General features: G+C 45.2%; 1 protein-coding gene, 1 non-coding gene and 1 pseudogene across 4 annotated transcripts in view; 2 read left to right on the forward strand and 1 right to left on the reverse strand.

Moving 5' to 3' along the window:
• The first annotated feature begins 2,146 nt into the window (after positions 1–2,146).
• LOC102125678 (large ribosomal subunit protein eL29 pseudogene) lies at positions 2,147–2,805 on the forward strand (annotated as a pseudogene).
• A 7,257-nt stretch (positions 2,806–10,062) lies between these two features.
• Positions 10,063–21,275, forward strand: part of DHX8 (DEAH-box helicase 8) — a 45,401-nt gene continuing 34,188 nt past the window's right edge. For 2 of the 3 annotated variants that reach the window (XM_005584358.5, XM_005584359.5), the window contains exons 1-8: positions 10,063–10,281; positions 15,592–15,677; positions 16,534–16,606; positions 17,308–17,393; positions 18,651–18,760; positions 19,147–19,512; positions 19,916–20,060; positions 20,154–20,357. In XM_005584358.5, coding sequence (XP_005584415.1) covers positions 10,134–10,281; positions 15,592–15,677; positions 16,534–16,606; positions 17,308–17,393; positions 18,651–18,760; positions 19,147–19,512; positions 19,916–20,060; positions 20,154–20,357 — 1,218 coding nt within the window. In that variant the 5' untranslated portion in view covers positions 10,063–10,133. Of the gene's footprint in view, positions 10,282–15,591; positions 15,678–16,533; positions 16,607–17,307; positions 17,394–18,650; positions 18,843–19,146; positions 19,513–19,915; positions 20,061–20,153; positions 20,358–21,275 lie in introns of all 3 variants that reach the window. The other variant, XM_065531622.2, reaches the window with a different exon arrangement.
• LOC123569597 (U7 small nuclear RNA) lies at positions 12,506–12,566 on the reverse strand. The gene has a single exon (XR_006693414.1). It is a non-coding gene; the product is annotated as a U7 small nuclear RNA (small nuclear RNA).

The raw sequence follows: 21,275 nt of genomic DNA on the forward strand, positions 1-21,275 counted from the left end.
AGAGGTTACAGTGAGCCAAGATCACGCTACTGCACTCCAGCCTGGGCAAAAGAGCCAGACTCTGTCTAAAAAAAAAAAAAAAAATCCTGAAGCCCAGGTCACATCCAGGCCAATTAACTCAGAATATCTCAGGGTGGGACCCAGGCATCAGTATTTTTAAAAGATGCTAAGTGATTCCAATGCACAGCAAAGTTTCAGAAACATTGGATCAGGAGGTAACTGGTAAGCCCTCTGAGAGGGAAGTTTTGACAATTACTGGCACACAGAAGGTTCTTGACAACTATCTGTTGAGAGAGCAAATACATAAATGAATAACACCACAAGGACAGAAGCGAATAGTCAGTGGTTGAGGAAATAAGTTGGAAGTGGAGGTTGGGGGAGAGCTTTAAGTACAGATTACTCTTCCCTAAATTCGGTTGTATCAGGAGAAAGAGAAGGGGTAGCACACTGAGGGAGAAGCAGATACGAAAAAGATTTTCTGTATTTTTATTTTATTTTATTATTTTATGAGACAGGGTCTCACTCTGTCACCCAGGCTGGAGTGCAGTGGCACAATCACAGCTCACTGCAGCCTCAACCTTCTGGGCTTAGGTGATCCTCTCAACTCAGACTCCTGAGTAGCTAGGACTACAGGTGCCCACCACCACACCACACCCAGCTAATTTTCATATTTCTTAGAGATAGGATTTCACCATGTTGCCTTGGCTGGTCTCGAACTCCTGTACTCAAGCAATTCACCTGCCTCAGCCTCCCAAAGTGCTAGGATTACATATGTGAGCCACTGCGCCCAGCCGGGAAAAGATTTTCTATTTTTAGGTTGATGCAGAATTGAGCATGTTTGTGGGAAGAGGGTAAGAGGTAAGGAGAGAGAAAAAGGGTAAGAACATGAGGGATAAGAGGAGTCGTCAGTGGAGGGGATGAGATGAGGCTTGTGCTTTCTGCAGGGGAAGAGATGCTCCTAGAGACAGAAGGTGAAGATATGGACTAATCTAAGGTGAAGGTGATGACAGGGTGGGGGTGGGGTCTTGAATGACCTCCATCTTCCCTATAAGTAGAAAATGAGATCTTATAATAAGTGTGGCAGGGGTGGATTTTTGGGCTTGAGGGAGTTGAGAAGTCTTAGGTAACACTGTACAGAAAGCCATCGTCAAAAAGAGCCCAGGCCAGGCGCGGTGGCTCATGCCTGTAATCCCAGAATTTTGGGAGGCCGAAGCGGGTGGATCACCTGAGGTCAGAATTTCGAGACCAGCCTGGCCAACATGATGAAACCCCCCCTCTCTACCAAAAATACAAAAAATTAGCCAGGCATGGTGGCAGGTGCCTGTAATACCAGCTACTCGGGAGGCTGAAGCAGGAGAATCACTTGAACCCGGCAGGCAGAGGTTGCAGTGAGTGAGTTGCAGTGAGCTGAGATCACACCATTGCACTCCAGCCTGGGCAACAAGAGGGAAACTCCATCTAAACAAATAAACAAACAAACAAACAAACAAAAGAGCCCAAGTGGAGCCCAGGTGAGGTTTGGAATTGTGAATCTATACTGGGTCAAACCAGCATGACCTTGGGACTTTCTCCAGCAATACCCTGAAGTGTGGGAGGGGAGAAACAGGGCAATAGGAGCCAGCTGGGGCTGGGAAAACACAGACAGTAGAAAACTAGTGAAGGGAAGAAATCCTTGTCATTTATGAGCAAATTTCAAAATGGCTGAACATGAGGTCTAAGCCAGGAGAAAGTATGAGTGAAATGGAAGAGTGCTGATAACTGGAGAGAAAAGCGTAGATGAATGACTTAGAGACACCATGAAATGTTCAGTGGTGGGCCGGGCGTGGTGGCTCACACCTATAATAATCCCAGCACTTTGGGAGGTCGAGGCGGGCGGATTACCTGAGGTCGGATTACCTGAGGTCGGGAGTTTGAGACCAGTCTGACAAACATGGAGAAACCCCGTCTCTACTAAAAAAAATACAAAATTAGCCGGGCATGGTGGCACATGCCTGTAATCCTAGCTACTTGGGAGGCTGAGGCAGGAGAATCGCTTGAACCTGGGAGGCAGAGGTTGCGGTGAGCCGAGATCGTGCCATTGCACTCCAGCCTGGGCAACAAGAGCTAAAAACACTTCATCTCAAAAAAAAAAAAAAAAAAAAAAAAAAGAGAAATGTTCAGTGGTGGAGAAAAAGAAGAATACTTCCGGTTCTAGATGCTTTGGGAGCCACAGCTTAAGGTGCCGACATGGCCAAGTCCAAGAACCACAACACACACAACCAGTCCCGAAAGAGGCACAGAAATGGTATCAAGAAACCCCAATCACAAAGATATGAATCTCTTAAGGGGATGGACCCCAAGTTCCCGAGGAACATGTGCTTTGCCAAGAAGCAAAACAAGAGGGGCCTAAAGAAGATGCAGGCCAACAGTGACAAGGCCATAAGTGCACGTGCTGAGGGTATCAAGGCCCTCGTAAAGCCCAAGGAGGTTAAGCCCAAGATCCCAAAGGGTGTCAGCTGCTAGCTCGATCGGCTTGCCTACATTGCCTACCCCAAGCTTGGGAAGCGGGCTTGTGCCCACATTGCCAAAGGGCTCAGGCTGTGCTGGCCAAAGGCCATGGCCAAGGATCAAACCAAGGCCCAGGCTGCAGCTCCAGCTTCAGTTCCAGCTCAGGCTCCCAAAGGTGCCCAGGCCCCTACAAAGACTTCAGAGTAGATACTCTGTCTGCCAATGTGAGGACAGAAGGACTGGTGTGATCCCTGCTGGGCTGCCATCTACATGGGGCTGGGGTCCTCCTGTGCTATTTGTACAAATAAACCTGAGGCAGGAAAAATAAAAAGAAAAGAAAAAGAAGAATAAGTTGGGTCAGAGGGAATTTCATAGAATGAGATTTAGAAGTCGAGCCACTTTAAATATTGATAGAATCTAATGTGTGGGTAGGATTATATTATCTCTTAAACCCTTTCCAACTCTAAAACTCTACGAGAAATATGAGTGAGTGAATACTGCACTTACATCCAAATTTCCAAGTGGCTGACAGTGTGACCCCAATTGATCCTTGTTACATGTGAAGTCCCATCAAGTCCAAGTCCATGGGAACAGACTTGGACTATTTTAGGAATTTCTGCCTGTGTTCAATGATAAGGATAATCAATCACTATTGGACCTCTATGTCTTTCAAAAAAAATTTTTTTTTTTTGAGACAGGATCTCACTCTGTTACCCAGGCTGGAGGCAGTGGTGACATCATAGCTCTCTGCAGCCTCAAACTCCTGGCTCAACCAATTCTCCAGCCTCAGCCTCCTAAATAGCTGGAACTACAGACTTGAGCCACATGCCCAGCTAATTTTTAATTTTTTTGTAGAGATGGGGGTTCTTACTATGTTGCCCAACCTGGTCTTGAACTGGCCTCGGGGAATCCTCCTGCCTCAGCCTCCCAAAGTGCTAAGAATGGCCGGGTGTGGTGGTTCATACGCGTAATCCCACCACTTTGGGAGGCCAAGGTGGTTGGATCCCTTAAGCCCAGGAGTTTGAGACCAGCCTGGGCAACATGGACTCCATCTCTACAAAAATTACAAAAATTAGCTGGGCATGGTGGCCCATGCCTGTAGTCCCAATTACTCAGGAGTCTGAGGGAGGAGGATTGCTTGAGCCCGGGAGGTTGAGGTTGCAGTGAGCCATGATTGTGCCACTGCACTCCAGCCTGGGACAGAGCGAGATTCTGTCTCTAAATAAATAAATAAATAAATAAAACAAAGTGCTGGAATTACAGGCATGAGCCACCATGCCCAGCAAAACTTTTAATATAAATTCTAGTCTCACCAGTATTTGAGAGTAGACTGTGGAAGTTAGGTAAGATCAGAGTCTGTGTCATGTAAAAAGCAAACGTATGACAAAGAAGAAAAAAAAATCTTTGCTTCACACGTATCCATGTGATAGAGGTTTATCCTCACTTCCCCCTTTCCCCTCCCTCAGTCAATCTGCAATAATAATAATAATAATAATAATAATAATAAAAGGTAAAATGGCAATGTCGTGGAACAAATTACTTTGTTTGAAAGACGGAACCGCAGGTTGGTGTTTATGGGGGGACTCAGACTTGACATGGTATTGTGAGGCAAAGAGGATGCTTGTTAGGAACTTGTGATCATTATTGAACCGGGCAGGGAAACCTGGGCCCCTGAACTCTGTCTCTTTACACTGCATTTTGAAAGCAGCGCTTGGCTCTCTAATTGCCCCATATGCTGGTTTTATTTGGTGGCTCAGCTGGGTGGAGTGAACTCTGGGAAGAGATGCATTCATTTTTAGTTACCTCGCCAGCTTGCTAATTTTCACTCTGGAGGCATAAATCACCATAAATTACTGTAATCTCAAGACGAAGGGGCTGCTATTCTGGCACAAGGGCATCAGCTATTGGTACTGCCAAAGCTGTTCTACCTGAGAGCTGGGGAAAGAGTTGCATATGACTGGTTCTGCCAGGACACTCTTAGATTTGGGGTGGAGGATGTGCTGGGAACCCATTCTCCTTTACCTGAGAGAAATGGGGATCCTGGAGGAGCAGCTTCTTCTGTGTTAGTGGCAAGCCTGTGGCTTAAGACAGAGCTTTGGCCCTGGGCTCACTGCACAGCCCACACTGCACAGCTGTTGACATGTTTGACTTGCAAACAGAACATCAATAGAACTTCAGTTCCTCTTCTCTCATCTTTTCCCATCAACTCATTTCTTGGTTTGGCTTGGTTTTTGTTTTTGCATTTCTCCTGAGGAAATCCTTATTTTTTTTTTTTTTTTTTTTTTTTTTTTTTTTTTTTTTTTTTTTTTGAGACGGAGTCTTGCTCTGTCACCCAGGCTGGACGGGCTGGAGGACAGTGATATATGATCTTGGCTCACTGCAACCTAGGACTCCTGGGTTCAAGCAATTCTCCTGCCTCAGCTTCTTGAGTAGCTGGGATTACAGGTGCACACCACTACGCCCAGCTAATTTTTGTATTTTTAGTAGAGACAAGGTTTCACCATGTTTGGCCAGGCTTATCTTGAACTCCTGACCTCAAGTGATCCACCCGCCTCAGCCTCCCAAAAGTGCTGGGATTACAGGCATGAGCCACTGCGCCCAGCCTGTTTTTTGTTTTTTGGTTTTTGGTTTTTTTTTCTTTTTTGGAGGCAGAGTCTCATTCTGTCGCCCAGGCTGGAGTGCAGTGGCACGATCTCAGCTCACTGCAAACTCTACCTCTCAGGTTCAAGGGATTCTCCTGCCTCAGCCTCCTGAGTAGCTGGGATTCCAGACGCCCACCATCATGCCCGGCTAATATTGGTATTTTAAAGTAGAGACTTGGTTTCACCAGGTTAGCCAGGTTGGTCTCGAACTCCTGACCTCAGGTGATCCACCTGCCTTGGCCTCCTAAAGCTCTGAGATTACAGGGGTGAGCCACCGTGCCTGGCCCAATGTTTCTCTTTTTAAATAAAATAAACATAAACTAAGTATAAAAAATACCAACTAGATCTGAATCAAGGTCACTTAAAAGATTAATAACTGGCTTGGTGGCTCATGCCTGTAATCCCAGCACTTTGAGAGTCTGAGGCAGGGGGATCACGAGGTCAGGAGATCAAGACCATCCTGGCTAACATGGGAAACCCCGTCTCTAATAAAAATACAAAAAATTAGCCGAGAGTGGTGGCAGGCACCTGTAATCCCAGCTACTCGGGAGGCTGAGGCAGGAGAATGATGTGAACCCGGGAGGCGGAGCTTGCAGTGAGCCGAGATCATGCCACTGCACTCCAGCCTGGGTGACAGAGCGAGACGCCATCTGAAAGAAAAGAAAGAAAGGAAAGGAAAGGAAAGGAGAGGAGAGGAGAGGAGAGGAGAGGAGGGAGGAAAGAAAGAAAGATGAATAACTAATGAATAAATATGAAAAAATTCCTTACCATTTCCACAGAAGGTGGAGAGGCCGAGATGGGGGAATAACATTTTCTTGACAAGTTCACATCATAATGGTGTCTGGGTGCCTGCCTTTGTGTTTGTGTTTGCCTGACATTTTAAAGAGTCTTAAAACGCAAGAGAAAGGGGAAACCTGACTATACCAAAAAAGAAAAAAATCTGCTTAGGAGGAACACTTTTTTTCCCCCCCCTAATACTATAAAGCTTTGGAGAATTTAGAATCTAAAGCATCTGTTATTGCTGATGACAGGTTGATGGCCTAAGAAGAGAGGGAATTGTAGGTCAGGAATGTTTTGCACAAAAATGAGGCCACACTTGGGCATTAGAAAATAAGGCAGACAAATAACAGATTGCAACAGGATAAACTGCCCTGTGAAATGGACGTGCCCCCCAACCCCAACCTGCCTGCCCTCAGATGACGGGAAACAGACCAGCTTTTTTTTTTTTTCTGTCTTCCAATCACCTGCCCTCATGTTTAGGCAGCAGAGATCTAAGTTATAAACACAGCTCTGCCAGGAGATCCCTTGGCTGAGAATGGCATTTAGAGTATTCTAGTTCTTCCTTGATGTTTTTCACTTTCAGACCTCCTATCCTTTTTAGAACCTGCCACACAAGCTTGACGTTTAATACAAATTCAATAAGTTGGTCCAAATTTGGAGATGAATTCTGGGGAAAAGTCAAACAGTGAAAAATAAGGAATTTTACTTTCTCTGGGGCTCCCAGGCTCTCTGGTTGGGTCAGGGCCCAAGTGGAGCAGGGAAGAAGGGGCCACTCTTTCTGAAGTCTCCCTGCATGAATGAAAATAACAGTTGAGTGGCAGTCACACACTTAGAAGCAAATCATTCTGATTTTGCCTTCTAGAGCAGAGATGTCTCCCCTAAGATCCGTTTTACCCCAGCAGAAAAAGCCAGGGTTGTCTGGGTTGTAGCAACACTGTTTTGACAGAAAGCCCTATGATTTTTCTCACAAACTTCCCTAAGGATGCTATCTTTCAGCTACACATACTTAGATTATTTCTTCTCCCTCACCAACTCAATCTAATGTTGCTAAGGGGTTCAGTACTTTCTCTCTGCTTCTTACCTCGCCCCAACCCCCAAGTTCTTTCCCAAATTCCAGCAGCTGGGACCAGTCTCTGGGACAGAGCAGAAATAACATGGAAATTGGGGGTAGGGTTAAACACATCTATCAGTCTAGGAACAGGCAGAAAAGCAACACCCCCGTGACTACAAGTTTGGTAGTGGGCAACAATGTCTTATCCATCATGGGTGGTGGTGTGGGTAGTAACTGAGCATAAGTTATTTGTAGAGGTGAATTGTTTACTGGGCTATTAAAGGGTCACATGGAGGCTGTCCAAGGAAAGACATACAATAATAATGGAAATTTATTATTATTTTATTTTTTGAAACAGAGTATCACTCTGTCGCCCAGGCTGGAGTGCAGTGGTGTGATCTTGGCTCACTGCAACCTCCGCCTCCTGGGTTCAAGCGATTCTCCTGCCTCAGCCCTGGGATTACAGCTGTGCACCACCACGCCCGGCTAATTTTTTGTATTTTTAGTAGAGACAGCGTTTCACCATGTTGGCCAGACTGGTCTCGAACTCCTGACCTCAGGCGATCCGCCTGCTTCAGCCTCCCAAAGTGCTGGGATTACAGGTGTGAGCCACTGCACCCAGCCTAATAATGAAAATTAACTGTATCTGATATTATGTTGAAAACTATTCTATCCAAAGGACAGTTAGGATACATTTACTTTTGCTCTGCGTTCGATTCACAGTCTCTTATGGGGAGGAACAGTAGGAGGATTCCATGTGCATCTGTGTTTGGGCTGTCAAGTTATCTGTATCTACATAATTGTTTTCCTTTGGCTTCAAAGAAATTTTTGGTGTTGCAAGAAATATGTATATTGCATAAAAACTGTCACTTCTTAAAATGTGCAGTTAATGGCATATGTAAATAAAAAGTAATGTTTTGCTGTTAATATTTACTATTGATATATATGTTCAATAATTCCCAATTATAACATTTACTATTAATTAATTCTAGTATTTATTGCTACTACTGCTACTACATGTTATGGTTCCATAGCCCTTTTCTGACAGAGCTTTAAAAACAAAACAAACTCCCTATCTGTTCCTCCTTCCGGTTAAATATTGGAGGAAAGCAGAATAGAAATATGAATTTTTAAAGGGAAGGAAGTACAGAGAATGAACATCAGATAGAATAAGCCCTTGAAATCGTAACTCCAAGCTGGCAAATTGAGCACATTGGATCAAGTGCAGAGTTTTCCGTTCTATTCATGGAGAAAAAGAAGCAGCGAAATGGGGAGGAGTAGGAAGAACTCAGAGGGTACAGTAGTGATTCCTTAGGAACCCGGCAACATGGAGCTCCTGGAGGCAGAGAGAACAACTGCTGGGTTTTTCTCTGCCTGTCATTTTTCAGTCCATGATGAGATGTTCAAGAAACAGAGTCCAAAGGTACACCAGTGTAAAAATGTTGCTACAGTGAAAAGTAGGAGACTGATTTCCTCCTTTTGATTGGAGACCCATTCACTTGAGGGTACTTCTGTTTCCTTACTCATCACACAAAGCACTGGAGTGTGGGAAAAATCCCCATCCCACTTTAAGGTTGCCACAAAGGTAAAAAGGACCTGAAGCAGAAGTTGGGAGACCTAAGCTTATGACCTTGGATTTACAGCACAGCTGATATTTGGGGGAATAAGGTTTGTTGTTGTTGTTTGTGTGTGTGTGTTTTGTTTGTTTGTTTGTTTGAGATGGAGTCTCACTCTGTCGCCCAGGCTAGAGTGCAGTGGCGAGATCTCGGCACACTGCAACATCCACCTCCCGGGGTTCAAGCGATTCTCCCGCCTCAGCCTCCCTAGTAGGGGGGACTACAGGCACATACCACCACACCCAACTAATTTTTGTATTTTTAGTACAGACGGGGTTTCACCATGTTGGCCAGGATGGTCTCTAACTCCTGACCTCAAGTGATCTGCCCATCTCAGCCTCCCAAAGTGCTGGGATTACAGGGGTGAGCCACAGCGCCCGTCACCTCAGGGAGTAAGTTCTGAGAGGACTCAGGAAAACTGGGGATTGAAACGCAGGTTTTCACGAGAGTGGAGGCAGCTGGCTCTGTGGGTTCCCAGACTAAGGAGATCCGTGCTTGACAGACCAGAGACCAGCTCTACTGTGACCATCGTCTCAGCCTTGGTTTTTTTTGTTTTTTTTTTTTTTGAGACAGAGTCTCACTCTGTCGCCCATGCTGGAGTGCAGTGGTGCAAACTCAGATCACATCAACCTCCGCCTCCTGGGTTCAAGCGATTCTCGTGCCTCAGCCTCCAGAGTAGCTGGGACTACAGGCGCCCGCCACCACCACGCCCGGCTAAGTTTTCTATTTTTAGTAGAGATGGAGTTTCGCCACGTTGGCCAGGCTGGTTTGGAACTCCTGACCTCAAGTAATCCACCAGCCTCGGCCTTCCAAAGTGTGGCATTACAGGCGTGAGCCACTGTACCCGGCCTAGCCTTGTAATATTAACAGTAACTGCCATTTGCGGTGTGCCTACTCTGTGTCACACTCCTTGCAGTTATTCCATTTAGGGTAGAACAACATTATTCTAGTTTACAGATGAGAAAACTAAGGCCCCTGAGATTGATTTGCCCAAGCATCCAGCTGGCAGTGGAAGTGCCAGTTTCGTCCTGTGTAAAATGAGAGAAGTCAATCTACTGCCTACTGGCTTGTCAAGGGTCGCTTGAGATCGGACGACAGGAACCACAAAGAAGTGAGGCCGGGAATTTGCGGATCCACAGTAAAGCAAGTTTGTCTTTTTCCAGACGTGCATTAAGATTCCTTTTTCAAGTGTTCTAAAGCGCAGGCGCAGGCTGTTTTGCGGTTTCCTCCCGGCTTCTCTTGTGCAGGCCGGGGTCGCCCTCTGCCGACCCAGGGTGGGAGGGCGCTGAGTGAACGTTTCCGGGCCTGAGAGCGGGCGGAGATTTTTCTCGCCTGTAGAGGGCGCAGGTCGGCGTGCAGAGTAACCCACTCTAGCTGTCCCTTCTTTAAGCACTTCCTGTCCGTTCTCTATGATCCATCCAGTTGTGACTTGATTTGTTCCTCAAATTTTCAATTTCCCGTAAACAAAGGGGACGCGCACTGACCCGGAAATGAAAGCCGGAAGCCGGCCCGAGTAGCTCTGATCGCCGGCCGTGAGGTCCTGGGTAAGCTATAACCATGGCTGTGGCTGTAGCCATGGCGGGAGCCATAGTCGGGTCGGAGCCGGGCCCCGCGGAAGAACTTGCCAAACTCGAGTACCTGTCTTTGGTGTCAAAGGTTTGCACTGAGCTGGACAATCACTTGGGGATCAACGACAAGGACCTTGGTGAGCCCGGGGAGGTCCCTGTGGCCTCAGTTTGGGATTGAGGGAAGCGGAAGGAGAAAGGTGGTTGGTGGACAGAAAGTATGTTCGTATGAGTCTGTCTCTCTCTGTCGCAGACACCCGGACCCAGGGTACCCGCTGCCGTGGCCTCGACTTGAGAGACCTCAAGAAACTTTAGAAACTTTTCCAGAGCTGTCAGTGAAGTCCGGGGCGATCATCTCTGCTTGATTGTTTTTTGTGGGTTTTTTTTCAGCCTCAATTAAACATGTTTAACAACAACAACAGCATCAGGTGCTGCGATGACGATGATGATGGCTGACGTTTATTGGGTGCTCACTGTGTGCTAGATGCGATGCTCAGCTCCTTATTGACATTTGTCTTATTTGGTCTTCACGCCACTCTGTGACATAGCAGTCAGCGTCTGTGCTTTTAACTGTGTTCTTTGACCGTTCATTCTGTACTCTTTTTTGAGACAGGGCCTCGCTCTGTCGCCCAGGCTGGAGTGCAGTGGCACGATCTCGGCTCACTGCAGCCTCCACCTCCTGGGCTCAAGCAATCCTCCCACCTCAGCCTCCCGAGTAGCTGGGACTACAGGCGCGCGCCACCAAGCTCACTAATTTTTAAATTTTTTGTAGAGACAGGGGTCTCACTGTATTGCCCAGGCTGGTCTCAAACTTATGGGCTCAAGCAGTCCTCTTGCCTCGGCCTCCCAAAGTGCTGGGATTACAGGAGTGAGCCATTGGGTCCTGTACTATGTCTTAAACACCAGTCACTAGATGTTTTGGGGCAAACTACATCTGGGGAACCCAAACTGAGGAATTAGAAAAGTTTAGGGTCCTAGAGCTAAGGCCATAGACAGATGAAGCCCTTATTAAACGTAAAGAGGATGGATGGGATGAAGGGCAACCAATGGAGGGATTGACCTTTGGTAAGTACAGCATTTCTTCCTCAGTTGTAACAGGAGCGAGGACAGAGAATATAGTTGCAGATTCAGATGAGTTTAGAGATTGGTGGTAGGAAGATGAGTGAGAGAGTTTCAGCCCACTCTTCAGTTTTCTAAATGAAGATGAAATCATCAATTGGAGGGATGGAAGGGAAGGGACCGGTGACAGGAGGAACCGGGTTAGGAAAGTTAGACGAGTGACCTTTGGTAAGATTCATAGTTTCTCTGAAGCTGTTTTTCTCATCTGTGAAGTGGGACAATGTCTTCACAGGGTCACCATGTAGCACTTAGGAAGATGCCCGAAAGTATGATGCCAGTATATTTTTGTTTACTTTTTTCTCTTGCCTCCCAGGCAAGATGTGTCTGTCATATGTAATTTTTCCGCAGTATTCTTCTCTTTCAGTTAATAATGAAGTGATAATTTTGTCGGTTTTGCTATCTTGTTAATATGTTTCCTTTTTTCAGCAAATATTGAGCTGGGGGCTAGGCATACCACAGAGAAAGACAGATTTCTGCTTTCAGGGAGCTTACTTTTCTCTCTGTTTTCGTTTTAACTCCTAATACCTTGGCCTTTTAGAGGAAACAAAAAAGTTATTGACATCTTCCAGTGTTTGTTTTGATGTTCACTTCATTTACGTACAAAAATAGAGCAATGTATAAACTCCGTATTCTTTTAATTTATATATAGCTAAAGATCTCAATTAATTTGCAGAAAACCCACAAATATGCTTTTTCTGTTAAATACAGAATTATAAAACCAGTAACATTAAAAGTACTAACATTGGCCGGGTGCAGTGGCTCATGCCTGTAATCCCAGCACTTTGGAAGGCCAAGATAGGCCAATCACCTGAGGTCAGGAGTTTGAGACCAGCCTGGCCAACATGGTGAAACCCTATTTCTACTAAAAAAAAAAAAAAAAAAAAATTACAAAAATTAGCTGGCCGTGGTGGTGGGTGCCTGTAATCCCAGCTACTCAGGAGGCTGAGAAAACAATCGCTTGAACTCAGGAGACGGAGGTTGCAGTGAGCCGAAATTGCGTCATTGCACTCCAGCCTGGATGACAAGAGCAAGACTTTATCTCAAAAAAAAAAAAAAAAGTACTAATATTGGTTTAATGTGATAGACTGTTTTTTGTTGAAACTAAATTGGCAGAGTTGAGTTTAATAACAGAAAGGCATATATTTGCTTCTTTTATGTTTTGTTTGCTGACTTGATTCTTTTGCTTTTGACCCTGATGAATGACTTACTAATTTATGTATTTAATTTTTGGGGGAGTTGAGATAGTAGAGTTTCCGATGAATACTGGAAAACCTGCTAGACAAATTCTGAAAGAGCTGTAATACTGGATTATCATTTAAATTAATGTTATTTTTACTGTTTTCACCAATGAATTTTTTAAAACTATGAATTAATTTTTTATAATGGATTCAGTTAATTTAATGATTCCCCTGTATAATTGTGAAAACTAAAAATACTGATTAATGGGACCAGGCACAGTGGCTCACACCTGTAATCCCAGCACTTTGGGAGGCCGAGGCGGGTGGATCACGAGGTCAGGAGTTCAAGACCAGAGCCTGACCAACATGGTGAAACCCTGTCTCTACTAAAAATACAAAAATTAGCCGGGCATGGTGGCGCACACCTGTAATCCCAGCTACTCAGGAGGCTGAGGCAGGAGAATCGCTTGAACCTGGGTGGCGGAGGTTGCAGTGAGAGGATCGTGCCACTGCACTCCAGCCTGAGTGACAGAGCAAGACTCTGTCTCAAAAAAAAAAAAAAGCCGGGCGCGGTGGCTCAAGCCTGTAATCCCAGCACTTTGGGAGGCCAAGACGGGCGCGTCACGAGGTCAGGAGATCGAGACCATCCTGGCTAACACGGTGAAACCCCGGCTCTACTAAAAAATACAAAAACCTAGCTGGGCGAGGTGGCAGGTGCCTGTAGTCCCAGCTACTTGGGAGGCTGAGGCAGGAGGATGGCATAAACCCGGGAGGCGGAGCTTGCAGTGAGCTGAGATCCAGCCACTGCACCCCGGCCTGGGCGACAAAGCGAGACTCCATCTCAAAAAAAAAAACAAACAAAAAAAAACTGATTACTGATGGCTGGCAGTGTGAATGTGCTGCTGACTGCTTTGGGAGGGGCTCTTTTGAGCACGACATGCCTAGCACCATGGGACTTAGTTCTCCCTCCACATTTCTTGAAAGAATATGGGCTCTGAAGTTAGATTGCCTGGATTTTATTCTTAGCTCCCCCTAGTTATTATTGGGTAGGTCAGTGTCTCAAACTGTCAGCTTCCTCATTGTAAAACGGACAGTAGTAGCACCTACTTGTGAGGGTTGTTTTGGGGATCATGAAGTAACCCATAAAAAGTACTTAGCATAGTGCCTGGCACATGGTAATGTTCAAAAAGTATTAACCATTGACAATGTTACTAACTTATTATGCATAAGATGTGTTCATGTAGCCTGATGGCATTTGGCTTTCCCTTCATCAGAAAGATAAAGGCAAATTCCAGGATGGAAATTGTATGGTAGTACTACTTTATGAGTTAGTCATCTAGATTTTTCATGTTATTTATTCATTTACTTTTTTAGGATTAGTATTCAAATGAAAGCATTACAATTTTTTTGTGGGTCTCAGAGTATGAGGCTTATTATCTCAGTCTCCTCCTGAGTAGCTAGGACTACACATGCACACCACCACCACCAGCTGATTTTTGTATTTTTTGTAGAAATGGGGTTTTGCCATGTTGCCCAGGATGATCTTGATCTACTGGGCTCAGGCAATCTGCCCACCATGACCTCCCAAAGTGCTGGGATTGCAGGCGTGAGCCACTGTCTGAAAGTCGCTTAATTAATAAGTAGCTCTAATATTAGAAGTTTCAAGAACTAAGCCGGGCACAGTGGCTCATGCCTGTAATCCCAGCACTTTGGGAGGCTGAGGCAGGAGGATTACCTGAGGTCAGGAGTTCAAGACCAGCCTGGCCAATGTGGCAAAACCCCATCTCTATTAAAAATACAAAAATTAGCCAGGCATGGTGGAGGGCACCTGTGATCCCAGATACTCGGGAGGCTGAGACAGCAGAATTGCTAGCTGGGCACGGTGGCTCATGCCTGTAATCCCAGTACTTTGGGAGGCTGAGGCAGGCAAATCACAAGGTCAGGAATTCGAGACCAGCCTGGCCAATATGGTGAAATCCTCTCTGTACTAAAAATATAAAAATTAGCCGGGTGTGGTGGCGCACGCTCGTAGCCCCAGCTACTCGGGAGGCTGAGGTAGAAGAATCGCTTGAACTCAGGAGGCAGAGGTTGCAGTGAGCCAGGATCACGCCACTCCACTCCATCCTGGGTGACAGAGCGAGACTCCCTCTCAAAAAAAAAGTTTCAAGAACTAGTCAGGTATGCCGAGCGCAAGTCTTATGCCTCCAATCCCAGCACTTTGGGAGGCTGAGGTGGGCAGATCACAAGGCCAGGAGATCGAGACCATCCTAGCTAACATGGTGAACCCCTGTCTCTACTGAAAATACAAAAAATTAGCCAGGCGTGGTGGCGGGTGCCTGTAGTCCCAGCTACTCAGGAGGCTGAGGCAGGAGAATGGCGTGAACCCAGGAGACAGAGGTTGCAGTGAGCCGAGATCGTGCCACTGCACTCCAGCCTGGGCGACAAAGCAAGACTCTGTCTCAAAAAAAAAAAAAAAAAAAAGAATTAGGCAGATTTGTGGAAAAAAATTTGGGGGAAAAGTAAGTCTTTCATCAATGTGGAGATTGCACCACCCAGCAGCTGCCTGCTGTCACATACAGATTGGGTCTGTCCTTCTGTTGTGTGCCGGGCTACATTGAGCCATTTTATAGTAATGTCTTCCTTTCATTTGTATAAATTCACTAGAACACGCGTGGATAATTTCAGCAGTCTAGATTTTCTCTCGTTTTCTTTTTTGTTTTGTTTTGTTTTTGTTTTTTGTTTTTTTGAGACGGAGTCTCACTCTGTTACCCAGGCTGGAGTGCAGTGGCACAATCCCAGCTCACTGCAACCTCTGCCTCCTAGGTTCAAGTGATTCTCCTGCCCCAGCCTCCCAAGTAGCTGGGATTACAGGCGCCTGCCACCACACCCAGCTAATTTTTGTATTTTTAGTAGAGACGGGGTTTCACTGTGTTAGCCAGGCTCATCTCAAGTGATCCACCCACCTTGGCCTCCCAGAGTGTTGGGATTACAGGCATGGGCCACTGCACCTGGCCAGATTTTCTCTCTTTACCCTTATCAGATGGTGGTCTTTGTTTTTTATGACTGTTGGATAACCTAATTAGTTTTGTTTTTACCATACTTAAAACTGATTTCTTGCTCATGTCTCTTCTGAATTCTGTTTCTTATTTGCAGCTGAATTTGTGATCAGTCTTGCTGAGAAAAATACCACCTTTGATACTTTTAAGGCTTCCCTCGTCAAAAATGGTGCAGAATTTACGGTATGTATATCTGGAGAAGACAATCTGTAGATATTAATGTTTTAATTTATGGGGTTTTTTTTTGAGACAGAGACTTGCTGTGTTGCCCAGGCTGGAGTGCAGTGGCGTGATCTCAGCTCACTGCAACCTCCGTCTCCCGGGTTCATACCATTCTTTTGCCTTAGCCTCCCAAGTAGCTGGGACTGCAGGCGCCCACCACTACGCCCGTCTAATTTTTTGTATTTTTAATAGAGACAGAGTTTCACCGTGTTAGCCAGGATGGTCTTGATCTCCTGACCTTGTGATCCTCCCGCCTTGACTGCCCAAAGTGCTGGGATTACATAATTTATGTTTTAATGTCACTATTGAATTTAAATTTTGATAGGATTTAATATAGGAGTTTGATATAGGAAGGAGACAATTTTATACGTATCAATTAAATAAGCCATTAAGTGTGTAATGTTTTCATGCCATTAGGTAGGGGTAATGTAACCAGATTTTCTGTGATACCTCTCTAGGAAAACAGGGCAGGATTTTCATCATTAAGTTTTTGTAGGTATTTACATTCTTGTTCTGTAAGTCAGGAAGTTGGAAAGGAGTTTTGGGGGTAGTTCTAAACCTTGTGAAATAAAATGGTTGCAGGGAGCCTAATAACTTTTCTCCCCAAAGAGTCCTAAGTATCGGCTTTCTCTGAAGCTGCTATGCTAGGTTCATGCTACACCAGGTTGATACTCTATGTTTCATTTATTCCAATTAGCTAAATTCCAGTGCATAACCACCCTTCTCTAAAGGACATTCTTTGCCTTTTCCTTTTTCAAAGTGTATTTAAGCACTGCTACAGGAGCTGACCATTTTTGTTCTATGTTTCTTTTCAAAGGATTCTCTTATTAGTAACTTGCTGCGTCTCATACAAACCATGCGGCCTCCAGTGAAGCCTTCCACTAGCAAAGGTAAGCAGAGCTTCCAGCTGAGCTTAGCTTCTAGAATGGTGTAGATTTTGAACATCCTGTAAATTGCATTTGTTTTCCTCTCAGCAGTTGCTGAGCAAGTAAATGTTCCAGTAAGATTTTTCAAATGGGCTGGGCGTAGTGGCTCACTGCTGGAATCCCAGCACTCTGGGAGACCAAGGTGGGAGGATCACTTGAGCCCAGGAGTTTTAGACTAGCCTGAGCAACATAGAGAGACCTCATCACTACAAAAAAAATTTAAAAATTAACCAAGCATGATGGCGTGCCTCTGTAGTTCCAGCTACTTGGGAGGCTAAGGAAGGAGGGTTGCTTGAGTCCAAAAGGGTGAAGCCGCAGTGAGCCATAGTTGCACCACTGTACTTCAGCCTGAATGACAGAGGTTTTTTCCCCCTGTTTCAAGGGGAAAAAAAGTTTCAAGCGACTTAAGACAAAATCAAAAAGATAAGACATAACCAAATGAGTATTGCTACACTCCTGTCTCTGCTACATTTTGAGATAGTTTGTGATGGATGTATTTAGAAAATTAAATTACATTTATAGTAACAGGTACGATTAATATATAGCAAAATGCCATGTTCTGTTTCAGTTTGATACAAATCTAATGTTGAAGTTATTTTGTTAATCATTAATAATATTAAATATATCTTTTTTTTTAACCCCTTCATGCTCTTTAATGAAACAAGATCCAGTTGTTAAACCTAAAACAGAAAAAGAAAAACTGAAGGAACTCTTCCCAGTCCTTTGCCAACCGGACAACCCTTCTGTTCGGGTACTGACACCATTTTGAGAATGTCTACTATAAATATATATTCCCAACCCCTTTTCTTTGTCTCATTAGTAATTTTATTAATTTTAAGTTTGCCTTTGTTGTAACTTATTTTTAAGAGTGAACGTGTTTGATCAGCCTGGGCGCGGTAGCTCAAGCCTGTAATCCCAGTACTTTGGGAGGCCGAGGTGGGTGGATCACGAGGTCAGGAGATCGAGACCATCCTGGCTAACATGGTGAAACCCCGTCTCTACTAAAAAATACAAAAAAACTAGCCGGGCGAGGTGGCGGGCGCCTGTAGTCCCAGCTACTTGGGAGGCTGAGGCAGGAGAATGGTGTAAACCCAGGAGGCGGAGCTTGCAGTGAGCCGAGATCTGGCCACTGCACTCCAGCCTGGGCGACAGAGCAAGACTCCGTCTCAAAATAAAAAGAAGAAAAAGAAAAAAAGAAAGTGTTTGATCACTCCCTGAGCATGTACTATGTATTGAACATGTTAAGGGGTTCTGAGAATGATATTCAAGGGAAATGAGATTGGGAATTTGGGGAAGTAGTGCTTAGGAATATGAAATAAGGTTCTGGAACAGATGCCAGATGTGTGAAATTAGATTTCTTTTTTTGCTTTGTTACTTGTTAAGGGTCTAATTTTTAAAGCGTTTTGATTTTTAAATTTCATTTTAACAAATATTTATTGAGTACTTACTGTATGCCAAACACTGTTCTAAGTACCTGGGTAACAGCCGTGAACAGAACAGACAAGAGTTTCTGCCTTTGGAGATTATATCCTAATTTTGGGGTAGGGAGCAGAGCAGGAAATAAACATGTAAACATTCTGGTGGGGAGGAGATAGGCAATAAACAAACAAATAAGTATGTAACATAGCAGATAGCAATAAGGACTATGGGAAAACATTAAGCTGGAGTGGGGGGAGGGAGGCAGAGAGTGCAGAGGGAGAGTTGCTTTTTAAAATTTTTAACACCTGTTTTTATATAATCATCACTTGCATTCTTTCATGGCAGGGATGATTAATATCTAACTGCCTTTCATAGAATTGTATTAAGGACAAAGGGGGTTTGTCAAATGTAGCAGTGATTCTCAAGAGCCTTCTTTCCATTTCTTCTTCATCTATCTTGAATCAAGCTGGAAATCTCTGCCCCTCTTCCGTTTCCCTCACATAGTGGTTAGTGATTTATAGATGTACCTGAGCTGATTCTTGAGTGGTTTTTTTCTTTCTCCTAACTTTGCTGGCCTCTACCTCTGCAGACCATGTTGGATGAAGATGATGTGAAAGTTGCTGTGGATGTCCTGAAAGAACTGGAAGCTTTAATGCCCAGTGCAGCAGTCCAGGAGAAGCAGAGAGATACTGAGCACCGGTTTGTCCTTAGTGTCCTGTCCTTTGGAAGTTTAGGATACTGTGACAGTTGAATTTTGTGGACCAGCCAAGCAAAATTTGGGGCAAGTTTACAGAATCTGGACTGGTCATATATCATATTGTTGGATCTGTTTTCATTGCTTCCTGCTAAGTGTATCTAGCAAATGCTAGGATATTCAGAATATAGAAATCAGGGTTGAAAGAGGCTGAATATGTTTGTGGCTTGATTCTTTATTGGCTTATAGGGATGTCATAGTTATTGAAACTAATTCAGCTCAAAACCTAGTGGGCACCTACCATGTGCATGGCACTGTATTGGGTACTTGGGGATGCAAAGATGAAATTGGATTGGTTTTTTTTTAAGACAGGTGCTTATTGATTTGTTAGGGACAGGACAAAGAAGAAGAAGCGGAGTCGAAGCCGAGATCGAGACCGAGATCGAGATCGAGACCGAGATAGGGAACGAAACCGAGAGAGAGACCACAAGCGGAGACACCGATCCCGCTCTCGATCACGTTCCAGGACCCGGGAGAGGAATAAAGCAAAGTCTAGATATCGGTCCAGGAGCAGGAGTCAGAGTCCCCCCAAAGACCGGAAGGACCGGGACAAATATGGAGAGCGGAATCTGGATAGATGGCGGGATAAGCATGTGGACCGCCCTCCTCCAGAAGAGCCCACCATTGGTGACATTTATAATGGCAAAGTTACCAGCATCATGCAGTTTGGTTGCTTTGTGCAGCTGGAAGGACTCAGGTAATGACTGGTGCTCTTCTATCCACACCAGTGATGGGCAGAATTTCTTTTATCACTGAGGATTTTCACATTCTAAAAAGTTACTTTGATTAATGACACTTTAGTCAAATCAGCCATACACGATTCTTAGAAATTGACTCTTTTGAAATGTTACAGAGCCTTTTATTCCTTTCTCTGTCTTCAGGAGATCTGTCCTTTGCTTGTTGGGACAGATAGAATTTGCTTCCACACCCCATGTCTCCCCATGGAGAGAGTGATAACACTATTTGATTGTTTGACCACCTTCATGGTACTTTTCTCTTGAGTTTGAGGCCATTTTCTTTTGTTAGTTCCAATAAGGGTAGAAATTGGTTGGGGGATAGTATTTTTTATCATGTTCCAGATGTGTCTGACTCTCCCTCAGGAAGCGATGGGAAGGCCTGGTGCACATCTCTGAGCTCCGGCGGGAGGGTCGTGTGGCCAATGTAGCTGATGTGGTGAGCAAAGGCCAGAGGGTCAAAGTCAAAGTGCTCTCCTTCACTGGGACCAAGACCAGCCTGAGCATGAAGGTAAGTGAGATGGTCAGCCTTTTCTTACATCTGATGGCCAAGGGAATGGAAGAAGACAGCAAGTGAGCTGGCCCCCTTGTTTTTGTGCCTTAGGATGTGGATCAAGAGTCTGGAGAAGATCTAAACCCAAATAGACGGCGAAATCTTGTCGGGGAGACCAATGAGGAGACCTCAATGCGGAATCCTGATAGACCCACTCACCTGTCCCTTGTCAGTGCCCCTGAAGTAGAGGACGACTCACTGGAACGCAAGCGCCTCACCCGAATCTCTGACCCAGAGAAGTGGGAGATCAAACAGGTTGGGGCCATTAGTTTTCGTGGCCAGATAGTCATTCAGTATGTAGCATGGTGCTTAGGGGTGTGCCCTGGAGCACGATGGCCTGGGATAATTTTTGGCCACTGTATTTGTCTGTTTTCACACTGCTGATAAAGACGTACCTGAGACTGGGCAATTTACTAAAGAAAGAGGTTTATTGGACTTAGAATTCCACGTGGTTGGGGAGGTCTCACAATCATGGAGGAAGGTGAAAGGCACATCTCACATGGCAATAGTCAAGAGAAGAGAGTTTGTGCAGGGAAATGCCCCCTCTTTTTTTTTTTTTCGAGACGGAATCTCGCCCTGTCGCCCAGGCTGGAGTGCAGTGGCCGGATCTCAGCTCACTGCAAGCTCCACCTCCCGGGTTTTACGCCATTCTGCTGCCTCAGCCTCCCGAGTAGCTGGGACTACAGGCGCCCACCACCTCGCCTGGCTAGTTTTTTGTATTTTTTAGTAGAGACGGAGTTTCACCGTGTTAACCAGGATGGTCTCGATCTCCTGACTTCGTGATCCACCCGTCTCGGCCTCCCAAAGTGCTGGGATTACAGGCTTGAGCCACCGCGCCTGGCTGGAAATGCCCCTTTTTAAAACCATCAGATCTCATGAGACTTACTATCATGACAACAGTGTGGGAAAGAGCTGCCTCCATGATTCAGTTACCTTCCACTGGGTCCCTCCCACACATGTGAAAATTCAAGATGAGATTTGGGTGGGGGCACAGCCAAACCATGTCAGCCACTTACTAGCCGTGTAATCCTTAGCTAAGCTACTCTACCTCGTGCCTCAGTACCCTCATCTATAAAACAGGACCAGCGTTGGTGGTATGATGATTAAATGAGTTAATAAAGGTGAAAGTCGCTGGGCATGGTGGCTCACACCTGTCAGGAGTTCAAGACCAGC

This window comes from Macaca fascicularis, chromosome 16, assembly GCF_037993035.2.
Source record: "Macaca fascicularis isolate 582-1 chromosome 16, T2T-MFA8v1.1".
Lineage (NCBI taxonomy): Eukaryota > Metazoa > Chordata > Mammalia > Primates > Cercopithecidae > Macaca > Macaca fascicularis.